The sequence below is a fragment of the Prionailurus viverrinus genome, chromosome B3 (genome assembly GCF_022837055.1).
Source record: "Prionailurus viverrinus isolate Anna chromosome B3, UM_Priviv_1.0, whole genome shotgun sequence".
NCBI lineage: Eukaryota > Metazoa > Chordata > Mammalia > Carnivora > Felidae > Prionailurus > Prionailurus viverrinus.
In genome coordinates, this window is record NC_062566.1 from 132,756,913 (window position 1) to 132,783,462 (window position 26,550).

General features: G+C 41.4%; 1 protein-coding gene across 1 annotated transcript in view; it reads left to right on the forward strand.

Moving 5' to 3' along the window:
• Window positions 1-1,581: 1,581 nt before the first annotated feature.
• PPP4R4 (protein phosphatase 4 regulatory subunit 4) overlaps window positions 1,582-26,550 on the forward strand; it is a 104,134-nt gene continuing 79,165 nt past the window's right edge. Inside the window, exons 1-2 of the mRNA XM_047863635.1 lie at window positions 1,582-1,851; window positions 3,263-3,336. Of these exons, the coding sequence (XP_047719591.1) occupies window positions 1,732-1,851; window positions 3,263-3,336 (194 nt within the window). The 5' untranslated portion in view covers window positions 1,582-1,731. The remainder of the gene's footprint in view (window positions 1,852-3,262; window positions 3,337-26,550) is intronic.

Below are 26,550 nucleotides of genomic sequence, written 5' to 3' on the forward strand. Positions count from 1 at the left end.
GGGAGGGGCAGAGAGAGAGGGAGACACAGAATCGGAAACAGGCTCCAGGCTCTGAGCCATCAGCCCAGAGCCTTACGCGGGGCTCGAACTCACGGACCGCGAGATCGTGACCTGGCTGAAGTCGGACGCTTAACCGACTGCGCCACCCAGGCGCCCCCCTAACTGTCCATTTTAAAGGAATTGCTAAGTAAAATGAGTTAGATGTACAAACTGAATGTTGTTAGTGGTCAGGACTAATGAACTCCTAGTATACATAGATAGCCCCATGGATAAATCTCTAACACGTTATGTTGAGAAAAAAAATAAGAAAAAAGAGTTCTTAGCAGAGTATCTTTCATAATACATAAACGAACAGTATCTTTGGGGGATATATACATATATGGGAACATATCTTAAATATAAGAGAGAGGGTGCAGGGCGCCTGGGTGGCTCAGGCAGTTAAGCATCAGGACTCTGCCCCAGTCATGATCTTGCAGGGGGTTCAAGCCCCACGTGGGGCTCTGTGCTGAGAGCTCAGAGCCCGGAGCCCGCTTCAGATCGTGTCTCCCTCTCTCTGCCCCTCTCCCACTTGTGCTGTTTGTCTCTCTAAAATAAATAAACATTAAAAAAAAAGAGAGAGGCTGCATATGGGGGATGGAGAAATGGGAGTGTGGACAGGACATGGGTGGAAAATCACATAAAATTAAAAAGAGGGGATTTGCTGCTGAAGAGCCTGATCAACACAACTTTTGTCCCCCAAAGTCCAAAAAATGGCCCCGATCCCTTTCCCATGGCTTCCCATTCTTAACAGAATCAAATGCAAGCGACTCAAACGTGCCTGGCCAGAGCAGGGCCTTTCTCCATAAAGGACCTGCCTCTCTCTTCCACCCACTTTGCCAAGCAGTCGCTTCCCCTGCACTCCCAGCTTTACCTCCCACAACCAAAACACGCCCAGACTTCTATCCGAAATGGGCTTACTGTTATTTCTTTAGGAAAGTCTTACTGATCGTTTAAGATTCAGTTCGTTTCCCCTCCGGGAGTCCTTTTTGGGCCGCTGCCCCACCCAAATGTTAGACTCTCCAGGACTGTATTCCCCCATCACCCCATCACCCGGGCACACCCCACGTGGTAACTGCTCATTTTGGGTACACATCCCTCCCCCAGGGCTACAGCTGAGCTAGGATGGTCTCCGAGTCCATAGTTCGCCTGCTGGAGTGGGCGATCACTTGAGCGATCACTCGAGTTACTCCATCACGTTGAACACCACAGCAGCCCACCTCCCTCTCTTTCGCGGTCGGGGTCACCAGTTCCGCCTCTCCGCTCCGGGTCCCCGCCCCCAGCCCACCTCCGCAGGCTGCAGGAGGTGGAAGGCTCTGCGCACGCGCCACGGGGCGGGGCGCGGGGAGAGGAGGGCGCAGAAGGGCGGTGGGGGCGACCACAGCTTGGCGCGGCAGTTGCGTCCGGCTCGCGAGCGCCCGGCGCCTGGGGGGGGGCGGGGCCGAGGCAGGCTTGTGGCCCCTCCCCCTCCCCTGGCCCCGCCCCCGCAGCCCGCCCGCGCGCCCCGCCCCGCCCCCTCGCTTTGCCCGCCCCGCCCCCGGCGGCCGCGCTCCGTCTCCCGCCGCCAGCCAGCCTCCCGCCGGGCTCCCGCGGCCGAGAGCGGGAGAAAGTCCTGCTGGTGGGCGGTCGCGGGGCTGCGAGCGTCCGGCATCCCGGGGCCGCTCTGGCCCGGGCGGCGAGGGGGCCCGGCGGTCCATGCATCCGCCGCCGCCCGCCGCCGACGCGATGGATTTCAGTCAGAACAGCCTGTTCGGCTACATGGAGGACCTGCAGGAGCTCACCATCATCGAGAGGCCGGTCCGCCGGAGCCTCAAGGTGCGCACCGGGGAGGAGGAAGTGCCCGCAGGGCGCCTGGCGGCCGGCCCGCGCCCCGACCCCGTCCCGTCCCGTCCCCTTTTCCTTCCCGAGCGACCCGGGACCCTTTCGGAGTCGGGCTGGCCCCTCAGTCCTCCTCCAGTCGCCGTGTCACCCTAAACCGGCCCCTGCCGGCGCCCGTGCTTCGACGCAGCCCCGGTTCTCCCAGCTCGGACCTCAATCCCCGAGGGATTGGCCCCTCGCACGCACTGGGCTCCCCAGCCCCCCGCCCCGGACCCCCTTCCCAAGCCGCCCCAGGAACGGCCGGCCCAGCGGTGTCCCCCGAGCCGCCCCTCTAGGACAGCCTTGGCCCCTCATCCTTCCGCCCTGCGGGAGCTGCCCCTCCAGCCGCCTCCTGGTCCCCTCCTGAGTGCCCCCCCCACCTGTCCCCGTCCCACTCCTCAGTCATCACAGCTCCTGCCCCCCCTCCCCGAGACACCCCGGATCCCGCTCGCCCCTTCCTCCATCCGAGCAAGCTCGGTCGCCTGTGCCCCCAAGTCAGCCAGGCCTCCCTTCACCTCCCACCCAGCACCCATGCTGGAGTCGTCCTGCTACCGATCTTCAGAGCCCTCTCGACCCTTGGCCCCCATCCTGAGTCACTGCGCGTCCTTCCTTCCCAGCCCCTCCAGGACTCCAGCTGGGACCCTGATCCCCACCTGCCTTTAGGGAGTCAGCCTTCAGTTTTCTCCCCCACCCCGCAGAGTCATCTTGGTCCCAGCCTCCAACCCTCGCTGCTGGCAGACCTACTTTACGGACCACCCCCTCCCCCAGCCGTCCTCTCAGTAGCTCCCTTTAGCTCCTCTCACTCCCACCTGCCGCAATATCGCGAATCTTTGATTTCCTTCCAGCCCCGGAGTTTATTCCCTTCCCCCACTCCACATTTCGTCTTTTTTCATGCTCACTCGGCTGCAGTTTGCATCCATTCCCCCTTTGAGCATTTTGTGGGGTGGAAAATGCTGGAGAAACCGCCTTGGGGTATTAGAGATTAAAAGTATGTATAGATATGCATATAAAATCGAGTTCTAAACTCGATTAAACTCAATTAAACAGCAATGTTCTAAAGCCACAATGTAATTCTCAAGCTTCAGTCTAGAAGCTAGAAGAGTTTAAAAAAAGAAAAAAACAACGACAGAAAAAACAAAAACAACCTCAAACTCCACCAGCCAAACCCAACAATTCAAGAAAATTAGAGACCTCTGTGGTTGAGGTCGGCATGTAGAGTCCTTGATTAGTTTTCAGTGATAATGTTTAATTGTGAAACTTTTTCGTTCCTCTCTACTCATGTGGGGTTCCCGGAGGGTCACTGGGGGGGCGAGACTGATCCATGTTTGTGTGCATAATTTGTATTTTGTTTGTATTTTACGCTTGACAGACACCCGAAGAAATAGAAAGATTGACAGTCGATGAAGACCTCAGTGATATTGAAAGGGCTGTTTATCTGCTCAGGTATTTCCCGAAGTCTTTCTGTGAAATTGTTGCGGTTTCCCTGTGGCTGCGTGGATGAATGCCGTTGTGAAATGTCAGGTTCCAGGTTCTGTTCAGATTTACTTGAACAGGGTACTTTGGCATGTGTAGCACTTGATTATGTTATACGGTTTTGGTATGGACTTAACGCATTTGAGAACTGAGATCAAATAAGACAACCAACTTACAGAATATTCCTTGGAGCAGGAGGAATAGAACAGCCAAGGGTTTGAATTTGATCTCATCCTTATTTTCTGGCTTTGGTTGTTCTCCCACAGATCCACTAAGTTTAGATGAGACTTAAAGAATGTCCAGTGATTAATTTTAAGTTACCCATAGAGTAGGACTGTGATGTGCTATTTGCTGTATAGAACCCCCCCTTCCCCCCTCCCCCCATAGGGTAGTTCAATTGGTTGCTAAGGATATCTTGTTTTATATTACTTTTGCTATGTAAGCTTCGTCATTTTGTCTGAAAGATTTTAAAATGTAATTGAGCCTACTCTCATTTAAGTTTAATCTCACAAACTCTGCAGAATTGCTCAATGCAAATGGTTATTAGAAATATTTACCAAATTTCAACTGTTTCAAACACTTTGGATTTAGCTTCCTAAAAGCTAATGCAGTGAACATTAATGAATTTAGCTGTGAAAATACTTCAGAAGCAGAAATTTTCCTAAGGTAGTTTGTGTCCATTTGTTTTAAAACTTTTAACTTGCAGTGACATGTTTTCCCCTTTGGCAAGTGAGTTTTCACTTCTGTTTTTTAGAATCAGATTTTGAAACCTGGTGTTATTTACCTGCCCAGATATTTATCATCCTTGTTTCCTTAGCTTAGGTCAGCTTTGCCAGTTTCAGGTGCTGGCAAGTTTCCCCGTTCTCCTTTCTAATTTATAGGTCATGTGTCTGGTCCCATGTTACTCAGTGGAGGATCCTGTTTAAAAAAAAAAAAAAAAAATCCCTCCCTATGACTTTCATTCTCTTAATTATTCTTTAGCCTTTTCATGGCCTCTTGGGTTTCGGCACTCAGTCAGAATTGTAGCGTGCTTACAATTTAGACGTTCTCTCTAATAATGCTATCACTTGAAAATCTTGGGGCGCCTGGGTGGCGCAGTCGGTTAAGCGTCCGACTTCAGCCAGCTCACGATCTCGCGGTCCGGGAGTTCGAGCCCCGCGTCGGGCTCTGGGCTGATGGCTCGGAGCCTGGAGCCTGTTTCCGATTCTGTGTCTCCCTCTCTCTCTGCCCCTCCCCCGTTCATGCTCTGTCTCTCTCTGTCCCCAAAATAAAATAAAATGTTGAAAAAAAAATGTAAAAAAAAGAAAATCTTTCTGGATATTGGACCTTATGTTGGTGTTATTTCCCCTGTTTTGGTGGTCTTTGGTGGCATGCTGTCATTATTTCTTCCTATTTATTTAAAAGAAAACTTTCATTTATGTATGAGTTAACTATGTGTTTTTGGTGTTTACACAGAATAATTCCATGTTTAACCTTTTTTTGATACTTGATTGTGTTATAGTTGAAGTACTTTATTCCTTAGTAATTAACATGTCCAATATGGTGAACAACAGTTGTAAACTTCTGCCTTTTCCCACGGTTTTTTTGTTTAGAGTAGGTAGACAATCGAGGAGACTTTGCCTAAGTATCTGTTAACATATAGCAGTTAATGATTTGTAATAATTTCCTACTTCTCTCCTACGGAATTCTCTTTCGCATAACTTCTGGCTTACATTAAGAAACGGACAGCCTTGCTCTACTTACTTGTGACAGCAGATACCTTACTCTAGATATCAGTGACAAGGCTTCTTTTTTAGGAGCGCGTACTTGTACTTGTTTTCTATGTTGCTTTTATTGTTTGTTAGTGAACCGCGGTGTCTTAAGTTGTCTGTATTTCTTAGGCACAGAACGTAAGTTTCATCCAGTTCTGGAATTTACAAAGCCCTTTAGAGACAGATGGGTCCTCTCATTCTTAGACAAAGTTTTAAAAGAGATCTGATGTCTCCTTTAGTTTCTTGTGGCTCATCTACCTTGAAGGAGGTTTGCAAGGTGACTCGGAAGGCGAACACAGGTTTGGTTGTGTATAGGTTCTCCCTCCGACTTCTTCTTGGATTCCTACGGCCTTACCACCCCCTGGGGGAAAGTGGGATTTCACCTTTAGGACAGCTTCTGAAGGAATAACCGCACACTGCCTGAAAGGTTTCTTTCTTCCCTAGGATTCAGGGGAGGGTGTGGGATTGTGTTACAGATAAGTTCTGTTACAGCCTCATCTGCTTATATTGAGCCTTTTATTTTTTCATCGTACTTTCCAGTGGTATAGAACCTCCTACCGAGACCTGGTTTTTTTTGTTTTTTGTTTGATTTTCAGCTTTATTTTCGAGTACTTTACCCTTTGTATTGGATCTTTAATATCCAGATTTTTTTTCCTCCCTCTCTGTCTTTGAATATCAGTTTTGTTTCTTCAGCTCTCTTATTTTGTATATTAAAACTGTTTTGGAATATTATGTTACATTAGAATTCAGACAAGTTTTTTTGCATCACACGAGCTGTATATCCGTGGAGGTTCTGGTAGCATTGGGATTGAATCTAATATCTGAAACATTATATACAGAGGACTGTCATCCAGTGAAAAACAAATCACACTGTTCATTATCTTACCCTAAAATCTGTTAGATCAATTGTTAATGCAGTCTCGTAATTAAGTTTAGAACATTACGGTATTTGAAGACATGACACAGATGAATTTGTGGTTTTGCATAAATACGATGCTGATCCATCCATCTGTGGCATTTAGTGCTGAAGCAAAACAGCTTTCCTAATTGTCACAGCTTGTGGCTTAGTCAAAATCCTATCACATCATCTTTTTCCTGTTCTCTGTCTTCTTCGTGATTTTGGCATATATTTTAGAAACGTACTTGAAATATGTGAATAATTTTGCTAGAGAAGAGCCCTAAGTTAGTACACTGTGCTTTCATTTGGTAAATCTTTACTTAAATACCTCTAATTGCCTCCAGATCAGTTCTAGACCCTTAAACTTGGCAGAAGTGGCTCCCTCTTAGCTGTGCAATGTGATGTTCCACCAGGCCCTCGACTTTTTTTTTTTAATGGCTTGATTGAGACGCAGTTCATTTGCCCTACAGTTCACCCATGTCAAGTGTGCAGTTCAGTGGATTTTAGTGTTTTCACAGAGTTGTGCAGCCATCACCTCAATCAGCTGTAGAACATTTTTATCATCCCCCAGAGAAACAACTATACCTCTTTGCAGTCACTCCCCGCTTCTCCCCCCCACCCCCCCTTTCCCGCCTTTGGGAATCACTAGTCTACTTCCTGTCTCTATGGATTTGCCTCTTCTGGACATGTCATGTAATTACACAGTATGTGGCCTTTTGTGACCAGCCTCTTTGACCGAGCGTAATGTTTTCAAGGTTCATCCATGTTGTAGCGCGTATCAGAGCTTGCTTGCTTTCTGTTGCCGAGGAGTATTGTATCGTGTGGGTGTATCACCTTTTGCTTGTCCATTCATCGGTTGATGGACACTTGGGTGGTTTCCACTCAGTCCTTTACTTTTTGAAACAGTCCTGCCTCTTCGCTCTTACTCATAGTCATCATCTTCGTCCTTAGCTCTGCTTGTCCCTGTCCTGCGGTACCTTTCATTATACCGGTTCAACATTTTCCATCCCCAGGATCCAGCTATGATCTTGCCTCTAACGGAGAGCCTTTATTGACTGCTGAAACCAAGTGGAGCCCAGGCTTCTGTGAGCTCCCTTATCACTTATTGATGGCTTCCCTCAAGCGGTGATTAATCACTACATTGTATTCCTTAGCCTGTGTGTGTGAACATTTTCTTTCATTGTAAGCTCCCAGAGGGCAAGCCGTCTTTTATGTTGTTGCTGTTTCATTCTTTCTGGTTCTGTGCTGTGATATAAACATATACCTCTTCATAAAGTGTATTTATTTATTTTAAGTTGACCAAAATGCCAGATGAGTTAAACAACTGCTGATTCTTTTTTTTGTATTGTGGACGGTAGAATCAGACAGATTTAGATTATAGCTTATTCTACTGTTTATTATCTGTTTGACCAGGAACACATTTTGTGGTCTCTTTTTTTTATCTGTAAATTGGAAATGGCAATTCCTGTTTCCTAAGGTTGTGGAATGTGGGGAGCCCTGATACAGAATAGGTACCCATTTAATGTTAATTTCCTTCTGTCTCTTTTCCCAGTCCTTACTTCCTTGTTACGTAGGTTCTCAAGGTACATTTCAAACTTTTAAGAAAGGATAACAATATGAATTTTGCCATCCAATAGTTTAGTAAAGTATCTGGCAAGTAAAGTATGTCGGCTGAAGTTTGTGATAGATACCTATGAACTTCCTTTACTAATAGGATTTATCAGAAACCAGGACCTTCACAAATTCTAATTAAACATTTTTAAACTGAGTGATAAGGTCGAATTCTAATTAAACATTTTTTTTTTTAATTTTTTTTTTCAACGTTTATTTATTTTTGGGACAGAAAGAGACAGAGCATGAACGGGGGAGGGGCAGAGAGAGAGGGAGACACAGAATCGGAAACAGGCTCCAGGCTCTGAGCCATCAGCCCAGAGCCCGACGCGAGGCTGGAACTCCCGGACCGCGAGATGGTGACCTGGCTGAAGTCGGACGCTTAACCGACTGCGCCACCCAGGCGCCCCCCTAACCTCACTTTTATGTTGCTGCTTTTCCAGTCACTTTACACTGTGAGTTTTAAAACATTTTGCACTTTGTCTTCCAGGGACAGTCACCTAAAGTGTGCGTCTTTAATTAGGAAATTTTCCCCTTCCTAATCACCACCCCCCACCTTTTTTTATTTTTTAAAGGAGTAAGTGCTCCCCCTAGTGATAACTCAGAGGAGATTTCTGCCGCCAAATCTAGAAATTAACAAAAGAACCAAAGTGCTGTAAACTCTGGCTACCGCTGATCGCATGTGGGAACTCTCCCATTCAAGACCAGAACAGGACAGCAGTAGGATAGGGGGGGAAGAACTTCAGTGATGAGCTTGGCTATGGCTAGGGTTTGACTGTTTTATCTTAAAAATTTTTTTTTTTTTAAATTTTTTTTTTTTTCAACGTTTATTTATTTTTGGGACAGAGAGAGACAGAGCATGAACGGGGGAGGGGCAGAGAGAGAGGGAGACACAGAATCGGAAACAGGCTCCAGGCTCTGAGCCATCAGCCCAGAGCCTGACGCGGGGCTTGAACTCACGGACGGCGAGATCGTGACCTGGCTGAAGTCGGACGCTTAACCGACTGCGCCACCCAGGCGCCCCTTATCTTTAATTTTTTTTAACGTTTATTTATTTTTGAGAGAGAGAAAGAGAAAGAGAGAGTGGGAGACACAGAATCCGAAGCAGGCTCCAGGCTCTGAGCTGTCAGCACAGAGCCCGACACGGGGCTCAAACCCATGAGCTGTAAGAGCATGACCTGAGCTGAAGTCAGAAACTTAACCAACTGAGCCTCCCAAGTGTCCCTGGTTGTTCTGTCTTTCAAAATACCTATCCTGTTGGCTGTGCAAATGTGAAAAGTTGTGTGAAGAACTCCTTTGTGTGTCCTTATTTCTAAGATCTTCTACATCCCCAGACTTCTTTCATCTTCACTATTAATTTCTTTTTTGGATGCCTTTCTGCGTTTTAGTACTGTTTCAGTGAGGTGGGTGTTGAAGGGTTGTGTGTGTACATTGAGAGAGACTGTGTGTGTATATGTGCGGTGGGCACCTGAATGTCTAGTTTGCTTGCCCAGTTTTCTTGAGTGATGTACAGAAGAGCCTTTTAATACCTCACAATTGGAGTAGTCTGTTGGCTAGCTAATCCAAAAAACAATTGGTCAACCTGGGGACTCATCAATGTGGTGCCTACGTTCAACGTTTTCTTTTAGGGAAAAAAAATTCGAATTTGTTTACCAGTCTTTTGTTGTATGTCTACTGCCTTTTCTTTGAGTATAGGTCTGATTACAGTTCAGGGTCTACATTTATCTATCTATCTATCTATCTATCTATCTATCTATCTGTCTAGCCATCCATCCATCCATCCATCCATCCAAATTAGTTAGCATATGGTGCAACAATGATTTCGGGGTAGATTCCTTAATTCCCCTTATCCATTTAGCCCATCCCCCCTCCCACACCCCCTCCAGCAACTCTCTGTTTGTTCTCTATATTTAAGAGTCTCTTATGTTTTGTCCCCTTCCTTGTTTTTATGTTATTTTGTTTCCCTTCCCTTATGTTCATCTGTTTTGTCTCTTAAAATCCCCATATGAGTGAAGTCATCTGATTTTTGTCTTTCTCTGACTAATTTCACTTAGCATAATACCCTCCAGTTCCATCCACATAGTTGTAAATGACAAGATTTCCTTCTTTTTGATTGCTGAGTAATACTCCATTGTATATATATACCACATTTTCTTTATCCATTCATCCACCGATGGACATTTGGGCTCTTTCCATACTTGGGCTATTGTTGATAGTGCTGCTATAAACATGGGGGTGCATTTGCCCCTTTGAAACAGCCCACCTGTACAGGATCTGCTTTTTTGTATAGATTACCCCCATAATGCACTTAAAATGTCAAGTTTATGTTTCTTTAAAGCTGAGTGAGAATTCACAAAGTTGGCTTATGAAGAATTTTGAAAGCATGGTCCTAGATTTTTGTGATTTTCTACTCATCTTCTGCAAGGTGTCTTATTCTTTCTATTTCAATAGCAACTTTCTTTGGGAACTTATCTTTATTGAGTGTTTCTAAAAGTTACGATTTAGCTTTCATAGAAATGACTCTTTCGGCATTGTATTTTTATGCAATATTTAATTAAATTATGTAATTGCAACGGCAAGTGAAATTGGGATAAACTGATCTGAGAACAAATGCAATGTAGGTGACTCTTGGTTACAACTCAATTAGACGAGCAGAAGCCTGTGAGCATTCTAGAAAGCAGCCTATTAGCCGTGAGCATTCAGCCTGCCTTTGACAAGGAAGTGGAGAGTGTTGTTTAGTTGGGAAAATCTTTAACACCATGCTGAGAGAGACACTATCCTTTTTCAAAGCTGGCACTGTGATCACCTTGTTTTGTCCTTGGATACCCAGGCCGTTCCCCTTGTTTCTGCATTCAGTTTGGCCGATGGTCTGGTCTGTTATTCCTTCACTTTTGTATATAAAAAAAAAAAAAAATTAGTGAGCTAGGAATCTCAGTTAAAGAAGTACTTTTTCATAGGCACTTTTTTTGTTTTTTAAAACATGAAAAAAAATTTTTTTAATTTTTTAAAATTTTTTTATTTTTGAGCAGGAGCTAGGGAGGGGCAGAGAGAAGGAGACACAGAATCCGAAGCAGGCTCCAGGCTCTGAGCTGTCAGCACAGAGCCCGACGTGGAGCTTGAACCCATGAACTGTGAGATCATGATCTGAGCCGAAGTCTGAGGCTTAACTGACTAAGCCACCCATGTGCCCCTTGTTTTTTAAAACAAACTTCTTGGACATCTGCAGAAATGTGCACATATCATAAATATGTAACTTGTTGAATTTTCACAAGTGAACACACCCATGTAACCACACAGATTAATAGAACATAATCTATCATATTAGCCTCCCTTGTACGCCTGCCAATTTCCTCATATTTCCTGCAAAGAGTAACTACCATCCCTTTAAAAGAATGTATTTTTTTAAGTTTCTTTATTTATTTTGAGAGAGAGAGAGAGAGAGAACACCAGCAGGAGAGGGGCAGAGAGAGAGAGAGAGAGAGAGAGAGAGAGAGGGAGACAGAGGATCCAAAGTGGGCTCTGTGCTGACAGCAGAGAGCCTGATGTGGGGCTTGAACCCGTGAACCATGAGATCATGACCTGAGCTGAAGTTGGATGCTTAACTCATTGAGCCCCCCAGGCGCCCCTACCATCCAGACTTTTAACATCATAGATTAGTTTGCCTGATTTTGAATGTTGTATGGTAGGAACCATGGAATGTACTGTTTTGTGCTTAGTTTTCACTGAACCTTTTCAAAAAGAGATTTGTCCGTATTATTACATGGAGAAATAGATTGTTCATTTTCACTGCTGTAGAGTATTCCATTATAGGCCACAATTTATTTATTCATTCCACTGTTGATGGGCATCTGGCTTATTTTCAGTTTTTGGCTATTCTGATTAATGCTGCTGCAAATGTTCATGTACACATTTCTTTCAGTTATTTTCACAGAAGTAGAATTATTGGTCATCAGTATATGCATATCTCTAGCTTAAACGATACTGCTGAAAAGTTTTCTAAATTGTGCCAATTTAAACTACTGTCAGCAGTGTATGCGTGGTCCCAACCCTTATATTTTAGGAAACAAAGTGTCAAACTTTATAGTATGTAAATTTTCTAGCATTTTGATTAAGAACTGCCTGCTTAATAGCCTGAAGAGGTTTCTGTTTTCCTGTGCATGATTTACATGTGCCATTGAACATCTTTCTTTCCTTACAAGAGTGTTTCTGTAAGTTTTTCTAGTTAGTCCTTATGCTACTAGACTGTTTGGTTAGAAGGTCTTCTGGAAGTTACCACCTTCAGTTGGTGCCCTTTTAGTGATTCCAAGAGGTCCCATTAAAAAAAAAATTGTGCAAATAATCATCCTCTGTGAAGGTGATGCTCAAATGACTTCTGCATAGAAATAGGAAGCATCTTTACTTCCATGTTTTGGGATAGAGGGATCAGTGTTTCACATATCAAGAGAGGTATATAATGGATTCCAGCTAAATATATGTCTTACATTATTGCTTAGGCCACATTAGTCCTTGGCAAACCTTGAATTCCCTGTTTTGGAAAAGTACTGGGTCACTGAATATAAGGGGTTTGGTGATTATTTCCATCTCCTTTTCCTTGTCTTTTGTCGTGAGAATAACAGTGGCATCTACTCTTTTTTTTTTTTTTTTCCTATTTACTGAAGCTTCAGAAGGCTCTCTCTGTGACATCAGTCGAAAGCAGAAGGCTCTCATGGGAACTGTAGAAAAAGCTTTAAAAAAAAGTAAACTATTGTCATCAATGTAAAAGTGACCCACATCATGTCATGGGGGAAGATCTGGAACTGGCTAACGTGATTATGCAAGATTTGGGCCGTGTTTATCTTGTGAAGTAGAGGCCGAGATACTAACAATGGAAAAGATTTGTAACGTAACTAATAGTTACTTGAGAATAAGTCTTAGGAGTTTAAGTTAAAACATGCAGAATATTTATTGAGTCCTTGTTATACGTTAGGCATCACCTGGGGAATGAATGACATTATACCAGCAGATACTTATGTTCAGGGAAGTACCCGTTTAAGGAAGCAAATGCATTTTTCTTAGAGTTCAGTAGAAGATAGAGGTCATCCCCAGTTAATAAGTATGTTGGGTGTCGAGAAGGCGGGACATTATGTCAGAAATACTTTATAGTGTCAGACCAGATTTATTCTTGGAAGCTGGGGCTCACTCATTTACTTACTGAGAGACCTTGGGCAAATTGCTTAGCTTCTCTGAGTCCAAGCCTCCTATTCTAAAATGGGAACAATAATACCTACGCTGTAGGATTGTTAAGGTTAGAGGAGATGTATGTAGAAGGCACAATGCTTGGCACAGAGTGGTGTTTAGGAAAGGGTAGCTGTTGGTGGTCTCTTTTTAAAAAATTTGTTTTTAATATTTATTTTTGAGAGAGAGAGAGAGAAAGAGACAGTGTGAGCAGGGAGGGGCAGAGAGAGAGGGAGACACAGAATCTGAAGCAGGCTCCAGGCTCCGAGCTGTCAGCACAGAGTCCGACGTGGGGCTCGAACTCACGGAGTGTAAGATCATGACCTGAGCCGAAGTGGGACGCTTAACCGACTGAGCCACCTGGGCGCCCCAACCATTGATCTGCTTTACAATGTAGACATATGTTTTCATATCTTTTGGATAAATGCCTAAACACGGGATGCTGGGTTATATGGTGAATGCATGTATTTCCATTTTTATAGTTTTTTGAGGTATAACTGATTGCCAATAAACTACACATATTTTAACTGTACAATTTAGTGAATTTTGATACACACACATATATGACAAATATATAACTATGTATGTATAAAAGAAAGTAACTTTGCGTCCCCTTTTAATACCCTCTCTCTTTCCTCTGATCCTCTCTCCCACTCTAGGCAACCACTGATCGACTTTGTGTCACTATGGCTTAGTTTGCAGTTTTTAGAATTTTATAGAAATGTATCAGAATATCTATTTTTTTTGGTCTGGCTTCTTTTGCTCAGCTTAATTATTGTGAAGTTCATGTATAATGTTGCATGTGTCAATAGTTTATTTCGGTTTATTATTGATAATTACTCCCATTTTAAGAATATAACCTATTTTGCTTCTCTGTTCATCCACTGATGGACACTTGGGTAATTTCCAGGTTTTGGTTACCACAGACTTAAGTGGCTGTGAACATTCACGTACAAATCTTTGGTGGACGTGTGCTTTCCTCCTCTGGGATACAGCTAGGAGAGCAATGGCTGGGTCATGTAATAGGTACATACTTATGCTTTTAAGAAACTGCTAACCAAAATTATTCCAAAACAATAATTTAACATTTCCAGGCAGAGTATGACAGCCTTTTTAGTTCCAAGGTATTTAGTGGTATTTCTAGTGGTCCAATGTGATGATATTTCATTGTATATTGGATTTCCCAATAATTTGGGATTTGGATTTCCCAAATGACCAGTGGACATTGAACATCTTTATGTGAGCTTATAAGCCAGCCATACGTCTTGTTTGGTAAAGTATCTGTTCAAAGCTTTTGCCCGTTTGTTGGGTATATGTTTTGGAGACATTTTTTCCTAGTCTGTGGTTTTTTTAATTTTTGTAAAAAGTATTTTTTAAAGAGGAAAGGTTTTTTGGGTTTTTTTTTGCTTTGTTGTGGCCTAATTTGATGAGGTCTAATTTATTGATTTCTTTCCCCTTTATAATTGGTATTTTTTTGTGTTCTGTTTAAGAGATCTTTGCCAAGTTCTAGCTCATGAAGATTTTTTCTTTTGTTTTCTTTTAGCAGTTTTAAGGTGTTAGCTCCTAATTTTAAGTCTGTGATCTATTTCCAGATAAATTTTCCAGATGGTTGAGGTTAATTTGTTTGCACATGGCTATAACGTGCAATAGAAAGGGCCAATTTGTATTGTTAAAAATAAGGGGATGTGGCATTTGTGTTTGTGGCCGTATTCAAGTCGCTTGGGTTCTTCGGGCACCGCTTCCCCCTCTTCCCTTCATGTAATATAATGGGTTGGGCCTGATAGAATTGAAGGCTCCATCCTGCTTTAGCCGAGTAGCCTCAATTCTTAGATACAGGGAAGTTGTTGAATCCCAGTTTATTATTTCATCCACTAGGTGGTGCTAATGGGCATCCCTGTAGGGCAGAAACTCCTTGAAGAGGTGAACAGTTTCACAGCTTTTTTTTTTTGTTAAGTTTATTTATTTTGAGAGGGAGACAGCGAAAGAACGAGTGGGGGAAGGGCAGAGAGGGGGAGAGAGAATCCCAAGCAGGCTCCAGCTGACAGTGTGGAGCCCGACCGGGCCGAGGCGGGGCTCTAACTCACAATCTGGGAGATCATGACCTGAGCTGAAATCAAGAGCTGGGTGCTTAACCGACTGAGCCACCCAGGCACCCCCCATTTTCACAGCTTTAAAAAAAAAAAAAAGGGTAATTTGTAAAGTAAATGGCCATGATTCAGCAAGTGCCTGTGTTTCATTAAGGATTGGATGCAATAATATTACAGTTAAAAAATACTGTTCATCTTGCGGGACTAAAAAATATCAGAAAATATCTTTTCTCTAGAGAGTTTTGCACATTGTGGATTTGGTTTGAATATGTTTTGGGCAGGATGAGAGTTATATGTTCACACACGAAAAATCAGACTGAGAAGTCTGGCTGACTTAGAATTGTCCTATAAATTCTCTTGTGATAAGTTTATAAACTGTATTTATTTCGAAATTCTCTTGGTAATAAAATTATAAACTATATTTGCTTGAAAAGTGGATGGTCTGAAGAGGGAAAGGATTCACAAAAGTCCACAGCCTGGGCTTGTCGGCGAGAGGACACCTCTCCTTGCTGCTCGGATAATAATGGTGGGGAGGAGGAGGATGGGGGATAGTTTACGTGTGGATGGTGTATATGTATACCTCACATAATTTTCCAGTTATTTGGGGGATTTTACCAGATACCTTTCTGTTAGGGGTTTCTAGTTTAATTCTGTAGTGGCCACAGAACGTACTGTGTTTGACTTCAGTTCTTTCACATTTGCTGAGATTTGTTTTATGGCCCAGAAAATGGTTGATCTTGGGGCGAATATTTCATACGCACTTGAAAAGCATGTGTGTTCTGCTGTTGGGTGTGATGTTCTGTAAATGTGAATTCGGTCAGGTTGCTTGATGATATTTTTCAGGGCTTCTGTATCTCTAAAGTTATTTTCTATCCACTCATTCTAGTGATCACAAAGAGTAGAGTACTGAAGTCTCCACAAAGGTGGATTTGTCTCTTCTTTCAAATCTATCAGTTTTACTAGTAGTTCAAGTATTTTGATTTCTGTAGTTAGGTGCATATACAGTTAGGGTTGTTACGTTTTCTTGGTGATTTAACTCCTTTATAGTTATGTCATATTTGTCTTTATCCCTAGAAATAGAACTTGAAGTGTACTTTATCTGATATTAATGTACTTGAGCTTTCTTTTGGTTAGTGTTTACACGGTATATCATTTCCTGCCCTTTTGCTTTTTAAAAAAATACACTTGGGGGAATTACTTTAGGTTTTCAGAAAAGTCCCAAAAATAGTTCAGAGAATTCCAGCATACGTTTCACCAGTTTCCTCTAAAAGTAATATCTTACATAACCTTAGTATATTTGTCGAAACTAAGAAATTAACAGTGGTACATCGCCATTAATGGGACTATAGACTTATTTGGATGTTACCAGTTCTTTTACTGATGTCCCTTTACTCTAGGATACCACATTGCATGTAGTTGTCATACGTCCTTAGTCTCCTCTTGGCTTCGACACTACCCTAGTCTTCCTTTTCTTTTCAAGATCTTGATAGGTTTGAAGAGTGCTGGTCAGGTATTTTGTAGCATGTCCTTCAAGTTGTATTTGTCAGACGTTTTTCTCATCATTAGATTGAGGTTATGGGCTTGGGAAGAATACCACAGAGGTGAAATACCTTTCTCATCCCATCATTTCAAGGGGTACATGCCATTAACACGATTTATCACCAGTGATGATAGTCTTGATCGCTTGGTTAAAGTAGTATCTGTCAGGTCCCTCCCCCGTAGGAGTGGTGAGAGAGGACCTCTGAGCCTGGTTCTTGATCTCATGGGGGGAAGGCATTCAGTCTCTTGCCATTAAGTATGATGTGAGTATTCCTAATTTGCTGACAGCTTTTATTATGAATAGGTGGTGAATCTTGTCAAATACTATTTTTTCCGAGTCTCTTGATATGACATATGGCTTTTCTAACATATTTTTTTTATTATGCTAAATGACATTGATCAATATTCAAATGATGAACCAACCTTGCATTCTTGGGATGAAATCTACTTGGTCATGATGTAAATATTTCTGGGCCCTGTTGGCTGGTATATTTTTGAGGATTTTTGCTTCTAGAATGTAATGAGAGATACTGATCTGCAGTTTTCTTTCTTTGTAACATCTTTTCCCAGTTTTGGTTTTAGGAGAATGCTCATGAAATGACTTGGGAAGTGGTTTCCTATTTTCTGGAAGAGATTGTATAGAATTGGTATTATTTCTCCTTTAAATGTTAAAAAAAATTTTTTTTTTTTTAAGTAAACTCTACCCCATCTTTTGCCCTTAAATGTTAGGTAGAATTCACCAGGGAAACCCACCTGAGCCTGAGATTTTCTCTTTTGAAAGGTTTTTAACTAAAAATGCAGTTATTTAATAGATAATAGGGCTATTTGAGTTATCTGTTTCTTCTTGAGTAGGTTTTGGTAGTTTTTGTCTTTCAAATTCTTAACTGTATTTTATCTAAATTATTGAATTTATGGGCATTGAATTATGCTATGCTAGTATTCTCTTTTAATGTTTGTGGGCTCTGTACTGATGTCTTATTTTATTCCTAATATTGATAATTTGTGTTTTCTTGCTTTTGTTTATTTAACTTTTTTTCTTGTTTACATTTGAGGTTTATCAATTTTAATGATATTAAAATTTTTTTTTTAATGTTTCTTTATATTTCAAAAGAGAGAGAGAGATGGAGACAGAGTGTGAGTTGGGGGAGGGCAGAGAGAGAGGGAGACACAGAGTCTGAAGCAGATTCTAGGCTCTGAGCTGTCAGCCCAGAGCCTGACTTGGGGCTCGAACTCAACGAGCTGTGAGATCATGACCTAAACTGAAATCAAGAGTTGGACACCTAACTGAGACACGCAGGTGCCCTGATCTTCTGTTTTATTTTCTTAATTTTTGTTGTTTTATTTTATTTTATTTTATTTTATTTTATTTGTTTTTTTAAGTCTTTCCTGATGCCCATGACCCATCTTTTTTTTTTTAATTTTAAAATTATGTTTTTAATGTTTATTTTTGAGAGAGAAAGAGAGAGAGAGCGAGCACAAGTGGAGAAGGGGCAGAGAGAGAAGGAGACACAGAATCCAAAGCAGGCTCCAGGCTCTGAGCTGTCAGCACAGAGTCCGACGAGGGGCTCGAACTCAGACACCAGGACCTGAGCTGAAGTCGGACGCTCAACCAACTGAGCCACCTAGCCGCCCTTGCTTCTGTCTTAATACTTGGATTTTAATGCTATATATTTCCTTCTAGGCACTGCTGTGGCTGCCTAGCTATACAATTTTGATATTTTGTGTCTTCACTGTCATTTAGTTGAAATAAAGAAATTCTCTCAAGACTTCTTTGGCTTATGAGTCATTTAGAAGTGTGTTGTTTGAGTTCCAAATACTGGGAGGTTTTCCAGGTATCTTTTGGTTACCGACTTCTCATTTAGTTTCATTACGGTTTGTGAATGTACTTTGTCTGATTTCTGTGACCTCCTCCTTCCCGACGACAGCTCTCATTTCATTTCCTATTCTCTTCTTTGCTTGGTGTGTTAAACACACCAGGTACACACCTACCTTAGGGATTTTCCACTTGCTTTCCTTCTGATTTCAAAATGTTTTCCTCAGATATCTGCACTGCTAGGCCTACTATTTCCTTCACGTCTTTACTCATACGTGGGTTGGTTGTTTATCTCAGATACATGGCACCGTCATCTGCTTAATGTCACAGGTTAAAAACCTGGGAATATCCTCAATTTTTCCTGTTCCTCATCTCTGATATTTAAGAGATTTAATCTTCCTCTTACAAAATAGAAATATTCACAAGATTTCTGTAGTTTTCTGACATACATATTAAAAAAAGCCCCACATTTGTTTATTCAAGATGGTTCTCAAATACTGGATTAGTAGAAACCTGCCGAAGGGTCAGAATTCCAGTGTTTTTGTTATTTCTTTTGGTACATTAGTGGGTAAATAGATGTGGCCTTTTTTTTTTTTTTTCCCCCTCCTTCTCCTTCAGGAGAAATTCTCTTAATGTTCTAAAACAGCATATATTTTATTATCTCAGCTCTGGTTTCTTATTTATTGTATAGAAATATAGAAATATATATATATATATACATATATATAGAAATATATATATGTATATATATTTATATAAAATTAGCCAACACTAGTTTTGTTTCTTTTCATTAGGCAGTGAGAGCTATAAAACTTGTGTTTTTCTTTTAATCCTGGTTGCTAAGAAACGGCGCAGCTTCTAGCCAGCTGTGTGACCTTGAGAACATCATTTAGCTTCTATTCTCTTAGTGAAGTGAGGGAGATGTACTTACTAGTCATGCTGTTAAGACCCTTTCTTGTGCTGTGACTGTATACTTAATCTAGTGCTCACTGCAGTTACCAACTTACCTCCATTTTTCGACTCCTTCAAAAATATTTACTTATCTTTAGTTTAAAAAAAGCTCAAGGTATACTAGCCAGCTCTGATTCTTTTGACTTGTATTTAAAAAATATATTAGATGGGGCGCCTGGGTGGCACAGTCGGTTAAGCGTCCGACTTCAGCCAGGTCACGATCTCGTGGTCCGTGAGTTCGAGCCCGCGTCGGGCTCTGTGCTGACAGCTCAGAGCCTGGAGCCTGTTTCGGATTCTGTGTCTCCCCCTCTCTCTGCCCCGCCCCGTTCATGCTCTGTCTCTCTCTGTCTCAAAAATAAATAAAAAAACGTTAAAAAAAATTAAAAAATATATTAGAGTGTTCAATATGGCACGTTTAAATGTGTGCTTCTTTAAAATCCTTTTGTGCAGGTAAATGGTTATAAATTACAATGACTTGTTATTTCATCAGATCGTTATTTTGTGGTAAAAATCATTACATACTGTGCTTTAAAAAGTCCATTATACTGCTTGTGTCTTGATGATTCCCACATACATACATAGCATGTGGACCTACTTTATGGACAACATATTAAAATACTTTAGGTAAGCTCTATATCATTATTTACTCATATATATGAGTAAATTGACTCACATGTATCCATATTTACTCATTCAATTACGTGTGGTATAATTATATTTCCTTAGACAGTATTTTTCTTTCCTTTATTTTTAATTTTTAAAAAATTAATTTAGTTTGAGAGATACAGAGTACGAGTGGGGACGGGGAGAGAGAGGGGGAGTATCCCAAGTGGCCTCTGCGCTGTCAGGGTAGAGCCTGATTCAGGGCTCAAACTCACAAACCGTTGAGATCGTGATCTGAGCTGAAAACCCAGGAGTCGGATGCTTAACCCACTGAACCACCCAGGTGCCCCTACAATATTTTTCTTTTAAAATACCTAGAGGACTGGTAATTCATACATTTCTAGAAGGAATGATAGGAATGTCTACATTAATTCTTTAAGGGACAGCAGGGAGAAAATTGACTTTGTTTCTCTCTCTTAAAGGAGAAAATATATACATGAAATTAATTTAAATTAATAGTTATTGAGGAACTCATAAGAAATCCTGTAGGAGCAATAGTTTTGGTTTTATTTTATTTATTTATTTTAATTTTATTTTTTATTTTTTAAAATTTACATCCAAATTAGCATATAGTGCAACAATGATTTCAGGAGTAGATTCTGTAATGCCCCTTCCCCATTTAGCCCATCCCCCCTCCCACAACCCCTCCCGTAGCCCTCAGTTTGTTCTCCATATTTATGAGTCGCTTCTTTTTTGTCCCCCTCCCTGTTTTTATATTATTTTTCTTTTCCTTCCCTTATGTTCATCTGTTTTGTCTCTTAAAGTCCTCATATGAGTGAAGTCATATGATATTTGTCTTTCTTTGACTAATTTCACTTAGCATAATACCCTCCGGTTCCATGCACGTAGTTGCAAATGGCAAGATTTCATTCTTTTTGATTGCCAAATAATACTCCATTGTATATATATACACCACATCTTCTTTATCCATTCATCCTCGAGGGACATTTGGGCTCTTTCCATACTTTGGCTATTGTTGAAAGTGCTGCTGTAAACATGGGGGTGCATGTGTCCCTTCAAAACAGCACATCAGTGTCCCGTGGATAAAAGCCTAGTAGTGCAATTGCTGGGTCGTAGGGTAGTTCTATTTTTAGCTTTTTGAGGACCCTCCATACTGTTTTCCAGAGTGGCCACACCAGCTTGCATTCCCACCAACAATGCAAAAGAGATCCTCTTTCTCCACTTCCTTGCCAACATCTGTTGTTGCCTGAGTTGTCAATGTGAGCCATTCTGACGGGGTAAGGTGGTATCTCATTGTGGTTTTGATTTGTATTTCCCTGATGATGAGTGATGTTGAGCATTTTTTCAAGTGTCAGTTGGCCATCTGGATGTCTTCTTTGGAGAAGTGTCTATTCATGTCTTTTGCCCACTTCACTGGATGATTTGTTTTTTGGATGTTGAGTTTGATAAGTTCTTTGTAGGTTTTGGATACTAACCCTTCATCTGATATGTCATTTGCAAATATTTTCTCCTATTCTGCTGTCGGTTGCCTTTTAGTTTTGCTGATTATTTCCTTCGCTGTGCAGAAGCTTTTTATTTTGATGAGGTCCCAGTAGTTTATTTTTGCTTTTGTTTCCCTTGCCTCTGGAGACGTGTTGAGTAAGAAGTTGCTGCGGCCAAGATCAAAGAGGTTTTTGCCTGCTTTCTCCTCAAGGATTTTGATGGCTTCCTGTCTTACATTGAGGTCTTTCATCCATTTTGAGTTTATTTTTGTGTATGGGGTAAGAAAGTGGTCCAGGTTCATTCTTCTGCATGTCGCTGTCCAGTTTTCCCAGCACCACTTGCTGAAGAGACTGTCTTTATTCCATTGGATATTCTTTCCTGCTTTGTCAAAGATTAGTTGGTCATATGTTTGTGGCTCCATTTCTGGGTTCTCTATTCTGTTCCATTGATCTGAGTGTCTGTTCTTGTGCCAGTACCGTACTGTCTTGATGGTTACAGCTTTGTAGTATAGCTTGAAGTCTGGGATTGTGATGCCTCCTGCTTTGGTTTTCTTTTTCAAGAGTGCTTTGGCTATTCGGGTTCCATACAAATTTTCTTTTCTGGGTTCTTTTCTGGTTCCATACAAATTTTGGGATTATTTGTTCTAGCTCTGTGAAGAATGCTGGTGTTATTTTGATAGGGGTTGCATTGAATATGTAGATTGCTTTGGGTAGTATTGACATTTTAGCATCCTTTCTTGGTAAAAACCCTCAAGAAAGTAGGGATAGGAGGAGCATATGTTGAGATCATAAAAGCCATATATGAACGACCCAACTCTAATATCATCTTCAATGGGGAAAAACTGACAGCTTTCCCCCTAAGGTCAGGAACAAGACAGGGATGTCCACTCTCGCCACTGTTAATTCAACATAGTATTGGAAGTCTTAGCCTCTGCGTCAGACAGCACAAAGAAATAAAAGGCATCCAAATCGGCCAGGAGGAGGTCAAACTTTCACTCTTCGCAGATGAGATGATACTCTATATGGAAAACCCAAAAGATTCCACCAAAAAACTGCTAGAATTGTTGTTTTATTTAAATTAGATTCTTGCTTTATAGAGATACTGTCCTGACCCTGACAGTGATACCTGGTTGACTTGAACGTCTTCCATAGTCTTTACAGATGTTGCTTTCTTGATTGTCACAGTGTGAGGAGGTGAATTATGTTTCCACAGATTTGGAAATTATGTCCTGGGGGTGACCACTGCTTTCTTTAGGCCCTCTTCACTCCAACATACTCCATTCAGTCCTATCATTAGCATTAGAGAAAAGGCAGCATTTCAGGCAGCTTTTGCATATTGATTTTGGGTGGACTGAGGAGCTTTTAAATTTTATAACTGACTTGTTTGTGTTACATTTCCTCCAATTTGGTGCCTCATTTGCTGTAATATCAGTCAAATGAGCCAACAGGAACCCCTGTATATTGTTAGGGACTCTCTTTCCAGGTCATATTATCCACCCCTAGATTTTCGTGATCCTCTCCATGACGTAATTTCCAAATTTGTGGCTGTAGCCTTGGGCTTTTCATGTGAACTATAGGCCGGGTCTCTTTGCTGAGTGTGTCCACTAGGATGTCTCTTCCAGAATGGCCTGCTGGCTTTTCAAACTCAGCATGCCCCAAACTGAATTCATCATCTTTTATCTGAATGTGCCTTCTTTTGTTACTGGAGCCTGACCATCCTTTTAAATCATACTGGAGGGAAACCTGGGGATGATTTTGTACTCTTCCTCAGCAATTGGTTTTGTCTCAAGTCCTGTTGATCTTATTTCTGCAAGAAGCCATTTCTTCTTTTTCCACTCTAATTTAGCTACACAGAATCAGAGTGCTTGGTTTTTATTGTTTTCTTTCTACTTCCAGAGCACGGTGACTGGCAAATCGTAAGTGTTCAGTACATCTTTATAAATAAACGATTGAATGAATCCCATCTAGCAGGGAACCTTTGAATATACCGTTCCCTCTACTCTCCCTTTTACCTATTTCTACCCATTTTTGGGGTCTCACATCTTAAGGGAAGCTCCCCCTTGGCCTCCAAGTTAAGTGATGTTCTCAATAGTACTCTGTACTGTTCCTTCATAGATCTTGACACAGTTGAGATGATTGAATTGATTGTTGTTTACTACTTGTCTTCTCTGACTGCGAAGCTCTAATAAGGCAAGGGCCGTGTCTCCTGTACCCACCATATGCCTGCCAGGGCTTTGTTCACTGTCCAGTGTATAATAAGCACTTAGCGTTCGCTGTCTGTGGCGAGGCAGAAAGCGTCATTAGGTGATGTTGGAGAATCCGGAACCAGCAGGTCCTGATTATAAGTACTTCCTGAATTATTGAGCATATCAGTCCTCCTGTGTTCTATAGGTTAAGGAATCAGGTCTCTTCCCCTTCCTGTGATGGCTGCTTATCATCTTTTCTTCCTGTAGGTGCCAGGGATTTGGCCTGCTTTTGTCTCCTTTTACTATTCTGTTTTCCCTCTCGGGTTTCTTGCTTACTGGGTTGGCAGCTATAGAAACCAGCTGGTTCTCCGCTATCCCTTCTCCCCTGCTCTGTCCTGTTATGTTTATATATTCCTTAAAAGTATTTTTAAAAAGATTTTTACTACTCTGTTAATGGAGAAGTAGAAAGACCGATTAAAAAATAATTAGTGAGATTACATTGTTCCCAGAAGTCTTTCAAGTTTGTATAGTTATTCCTGAACTCCTATTTTGCATACCTTTCAACGCATCTGCTATAGCTTATTTATTTAGGGCAGACCTTTGTAATCTGTCCTCTGTGGAGCAATCATTTTCTACTGTTTTTTTTTTTTTTTAACATGACCCATAGTAAGAAATACATTTTAAATTTGTGACCTGGCATGTATACACGTTTTTGTGTGTGTACGTATTAATATATACACATATGTGTGTGCGTGTGTGTATATAATAAAACTGAACCTAAATTTTAATAATATTTATGTCTAATAAAATAAAAACGTGCCAAAGTTAATGTCATATATAGTCTTGATCTAGTTAATAATTGCCCCTTAATAAGTTCTTTCCCCACCAGGACAAGTAAGGATAATGCTCATCTTGTAAACTGCGTGAGATGGGATGTGGGGTGTGAGGGAGAAGGGAAAGCGAATGTAATCCCAAGATGTATACCTGAGGAGTCAGACGGCTGTTTGTCCCTCTGTTGGTAGACCAAGGGGAAGGGAACTCTGTTGATACATGAAGCTGGAGAACCACTCAAAAGGAAGTACTCTCTGTAGAACTGGTAGGACTTGGTTCAATCAAGAGAGGAGTTTGTCTCTTCTTCTCACTGAACACGCACCTTCTGCAGGCTCTGTTGATGTGATATTGTGATAGTAAAAGAGAGTGGAAATTGTCAGTTAAAGAATTTATTGTAACATGAGTATTGCTCGGTAAACCACGTGACTTTTTCTCTTGCAGCATTATCAACTTGGAGACATTTTTAGGCTGACGGGTTAGCCCCTTCTTATGATGTGACGTTATCCTGGGTCTAGTAGCCATAGGTTAGGTTTGGGCTTAGAAGTCGTAGGTTGGAATCTGACCTGGCTCTAATCTTCAGTAGTTGGTTGACTTTGGGTAGGTTGCTTCCCATCCACGGCCACTCCCCGCCCCCCCCCACCCCGGTCTCAGTTTTCCTCATTTGTAAAGTAAGGATAGAAATATATTGCTCCTACATCGTGAAGATTATTGTGATTATGTGAAGTGTCTTGCCTGGCACATAGTAGATCCTTAAAAATTAATTTTACTTTTACTCTTTGTCTGGCGCTATTAAAAAATACAATATGTTTCTATGATTCTAAGCATAATGACTAAGCAAGGTTGAATGGTTCCCTAACTATATAAACCTTTTAGATTGATACTTTGAAGGTATAACATTATTAAGGATTCAATTTTATGGTGGTAACGTATGAAAATATGCCACATTTGGAAGATTACTGGTATTGTGGGCTGGTATTGTGCATCTTCTGCTTTAGATTCCTGAGTCATCTTTGTCTTAAAAGAAGGTTTTGTCTTTCTTGGAAGTTTAATTCCCTGAGCTCATCATTTAATTTATTTTGCTGTATTCCTTGAAACAAATCGTTAAATGATTTACTTTGGGTAAAGAAATAATTACATGTCAACTACGTGAAGTTTACTTTTCATTGCAAACTCAAAACAAGGCCCGTAAAGCATCTGCTTCCTTGTTACAAATTCAAACACATTATCGACAGCTTCTGTGTTATATTTTTGAGTTTGAAATGAGAGCTGCTAGGATTAGGATCACAGACTGTGTATATACAAACCATTTAAGATCCTACACGAAGTTTAACAGCAGCGAAGCTAGAGTTCTCCGATTAATTTCCTCTAGTAGTGACTGATCGTGTTATGTCATCAGTTTTTGGATAGCTTCCCTTCCTTCCCCTCTCCCTTTCTCCAGTGGTTTAGGATCAAATACACAGTGAGGGTTGGCCAGCTAGGAAAAGAGATAGGAGTTTTTGCTATATTGTCAGAATGCTTAGTGTGTGCATCTGTCTTCCTCATTAGATTTTGAGTCCTTAGAAGGTTGAGGCAAGGTGGTATTGTCAGTCTCCAGATCTCTTCTAAACATGTGGCTCTATTCTTTGTGGAAGGGTATGGGTTTATTTTTCTTTCTTTTTCTTTTTTTAAACGTTTATTCATTTTTGAGAGCCAGAGACAGAGTGTAAGCAGCGGAGGGACAGAGAGAGAGGGAGACACAGAATCCGAAGCAGGCTCCAGGCTCTGAGCTGTTAGCGCAGAGCCCGACGCAGGGCTCAAACCCACGAACCGTGATATCATGACCCGAGTTGAAGTCAGACACCTAACTGACTGAGCCACCCAGGTGCCCCAGGGCATGTGTTTCTTAAACTAGCACAGATAGTCTTATTTTTGGAGACCCAAGATAATGTTCATGAAAGTGGTTTGGGCAATACAATATATTAAGAATTTCTGGACCCTTTTTTTTTTTTTTTTTTTTTCTATAATGGTGAGGAAATACATTTTTTTCAAACTTTATTTTCTCCTATATAACATAAAATCTGTGGGAGATAAGCTTAGGAAACCCCTGGGCTTAAACCAGTGGGTTGATAAAGCATAAAGAAATATAAAGTCATAAAATGCTCACACCTGAGTTTAGGTAAACCAGATTGGCACCCCAATAATAGGGGGGTGCAAAGGCA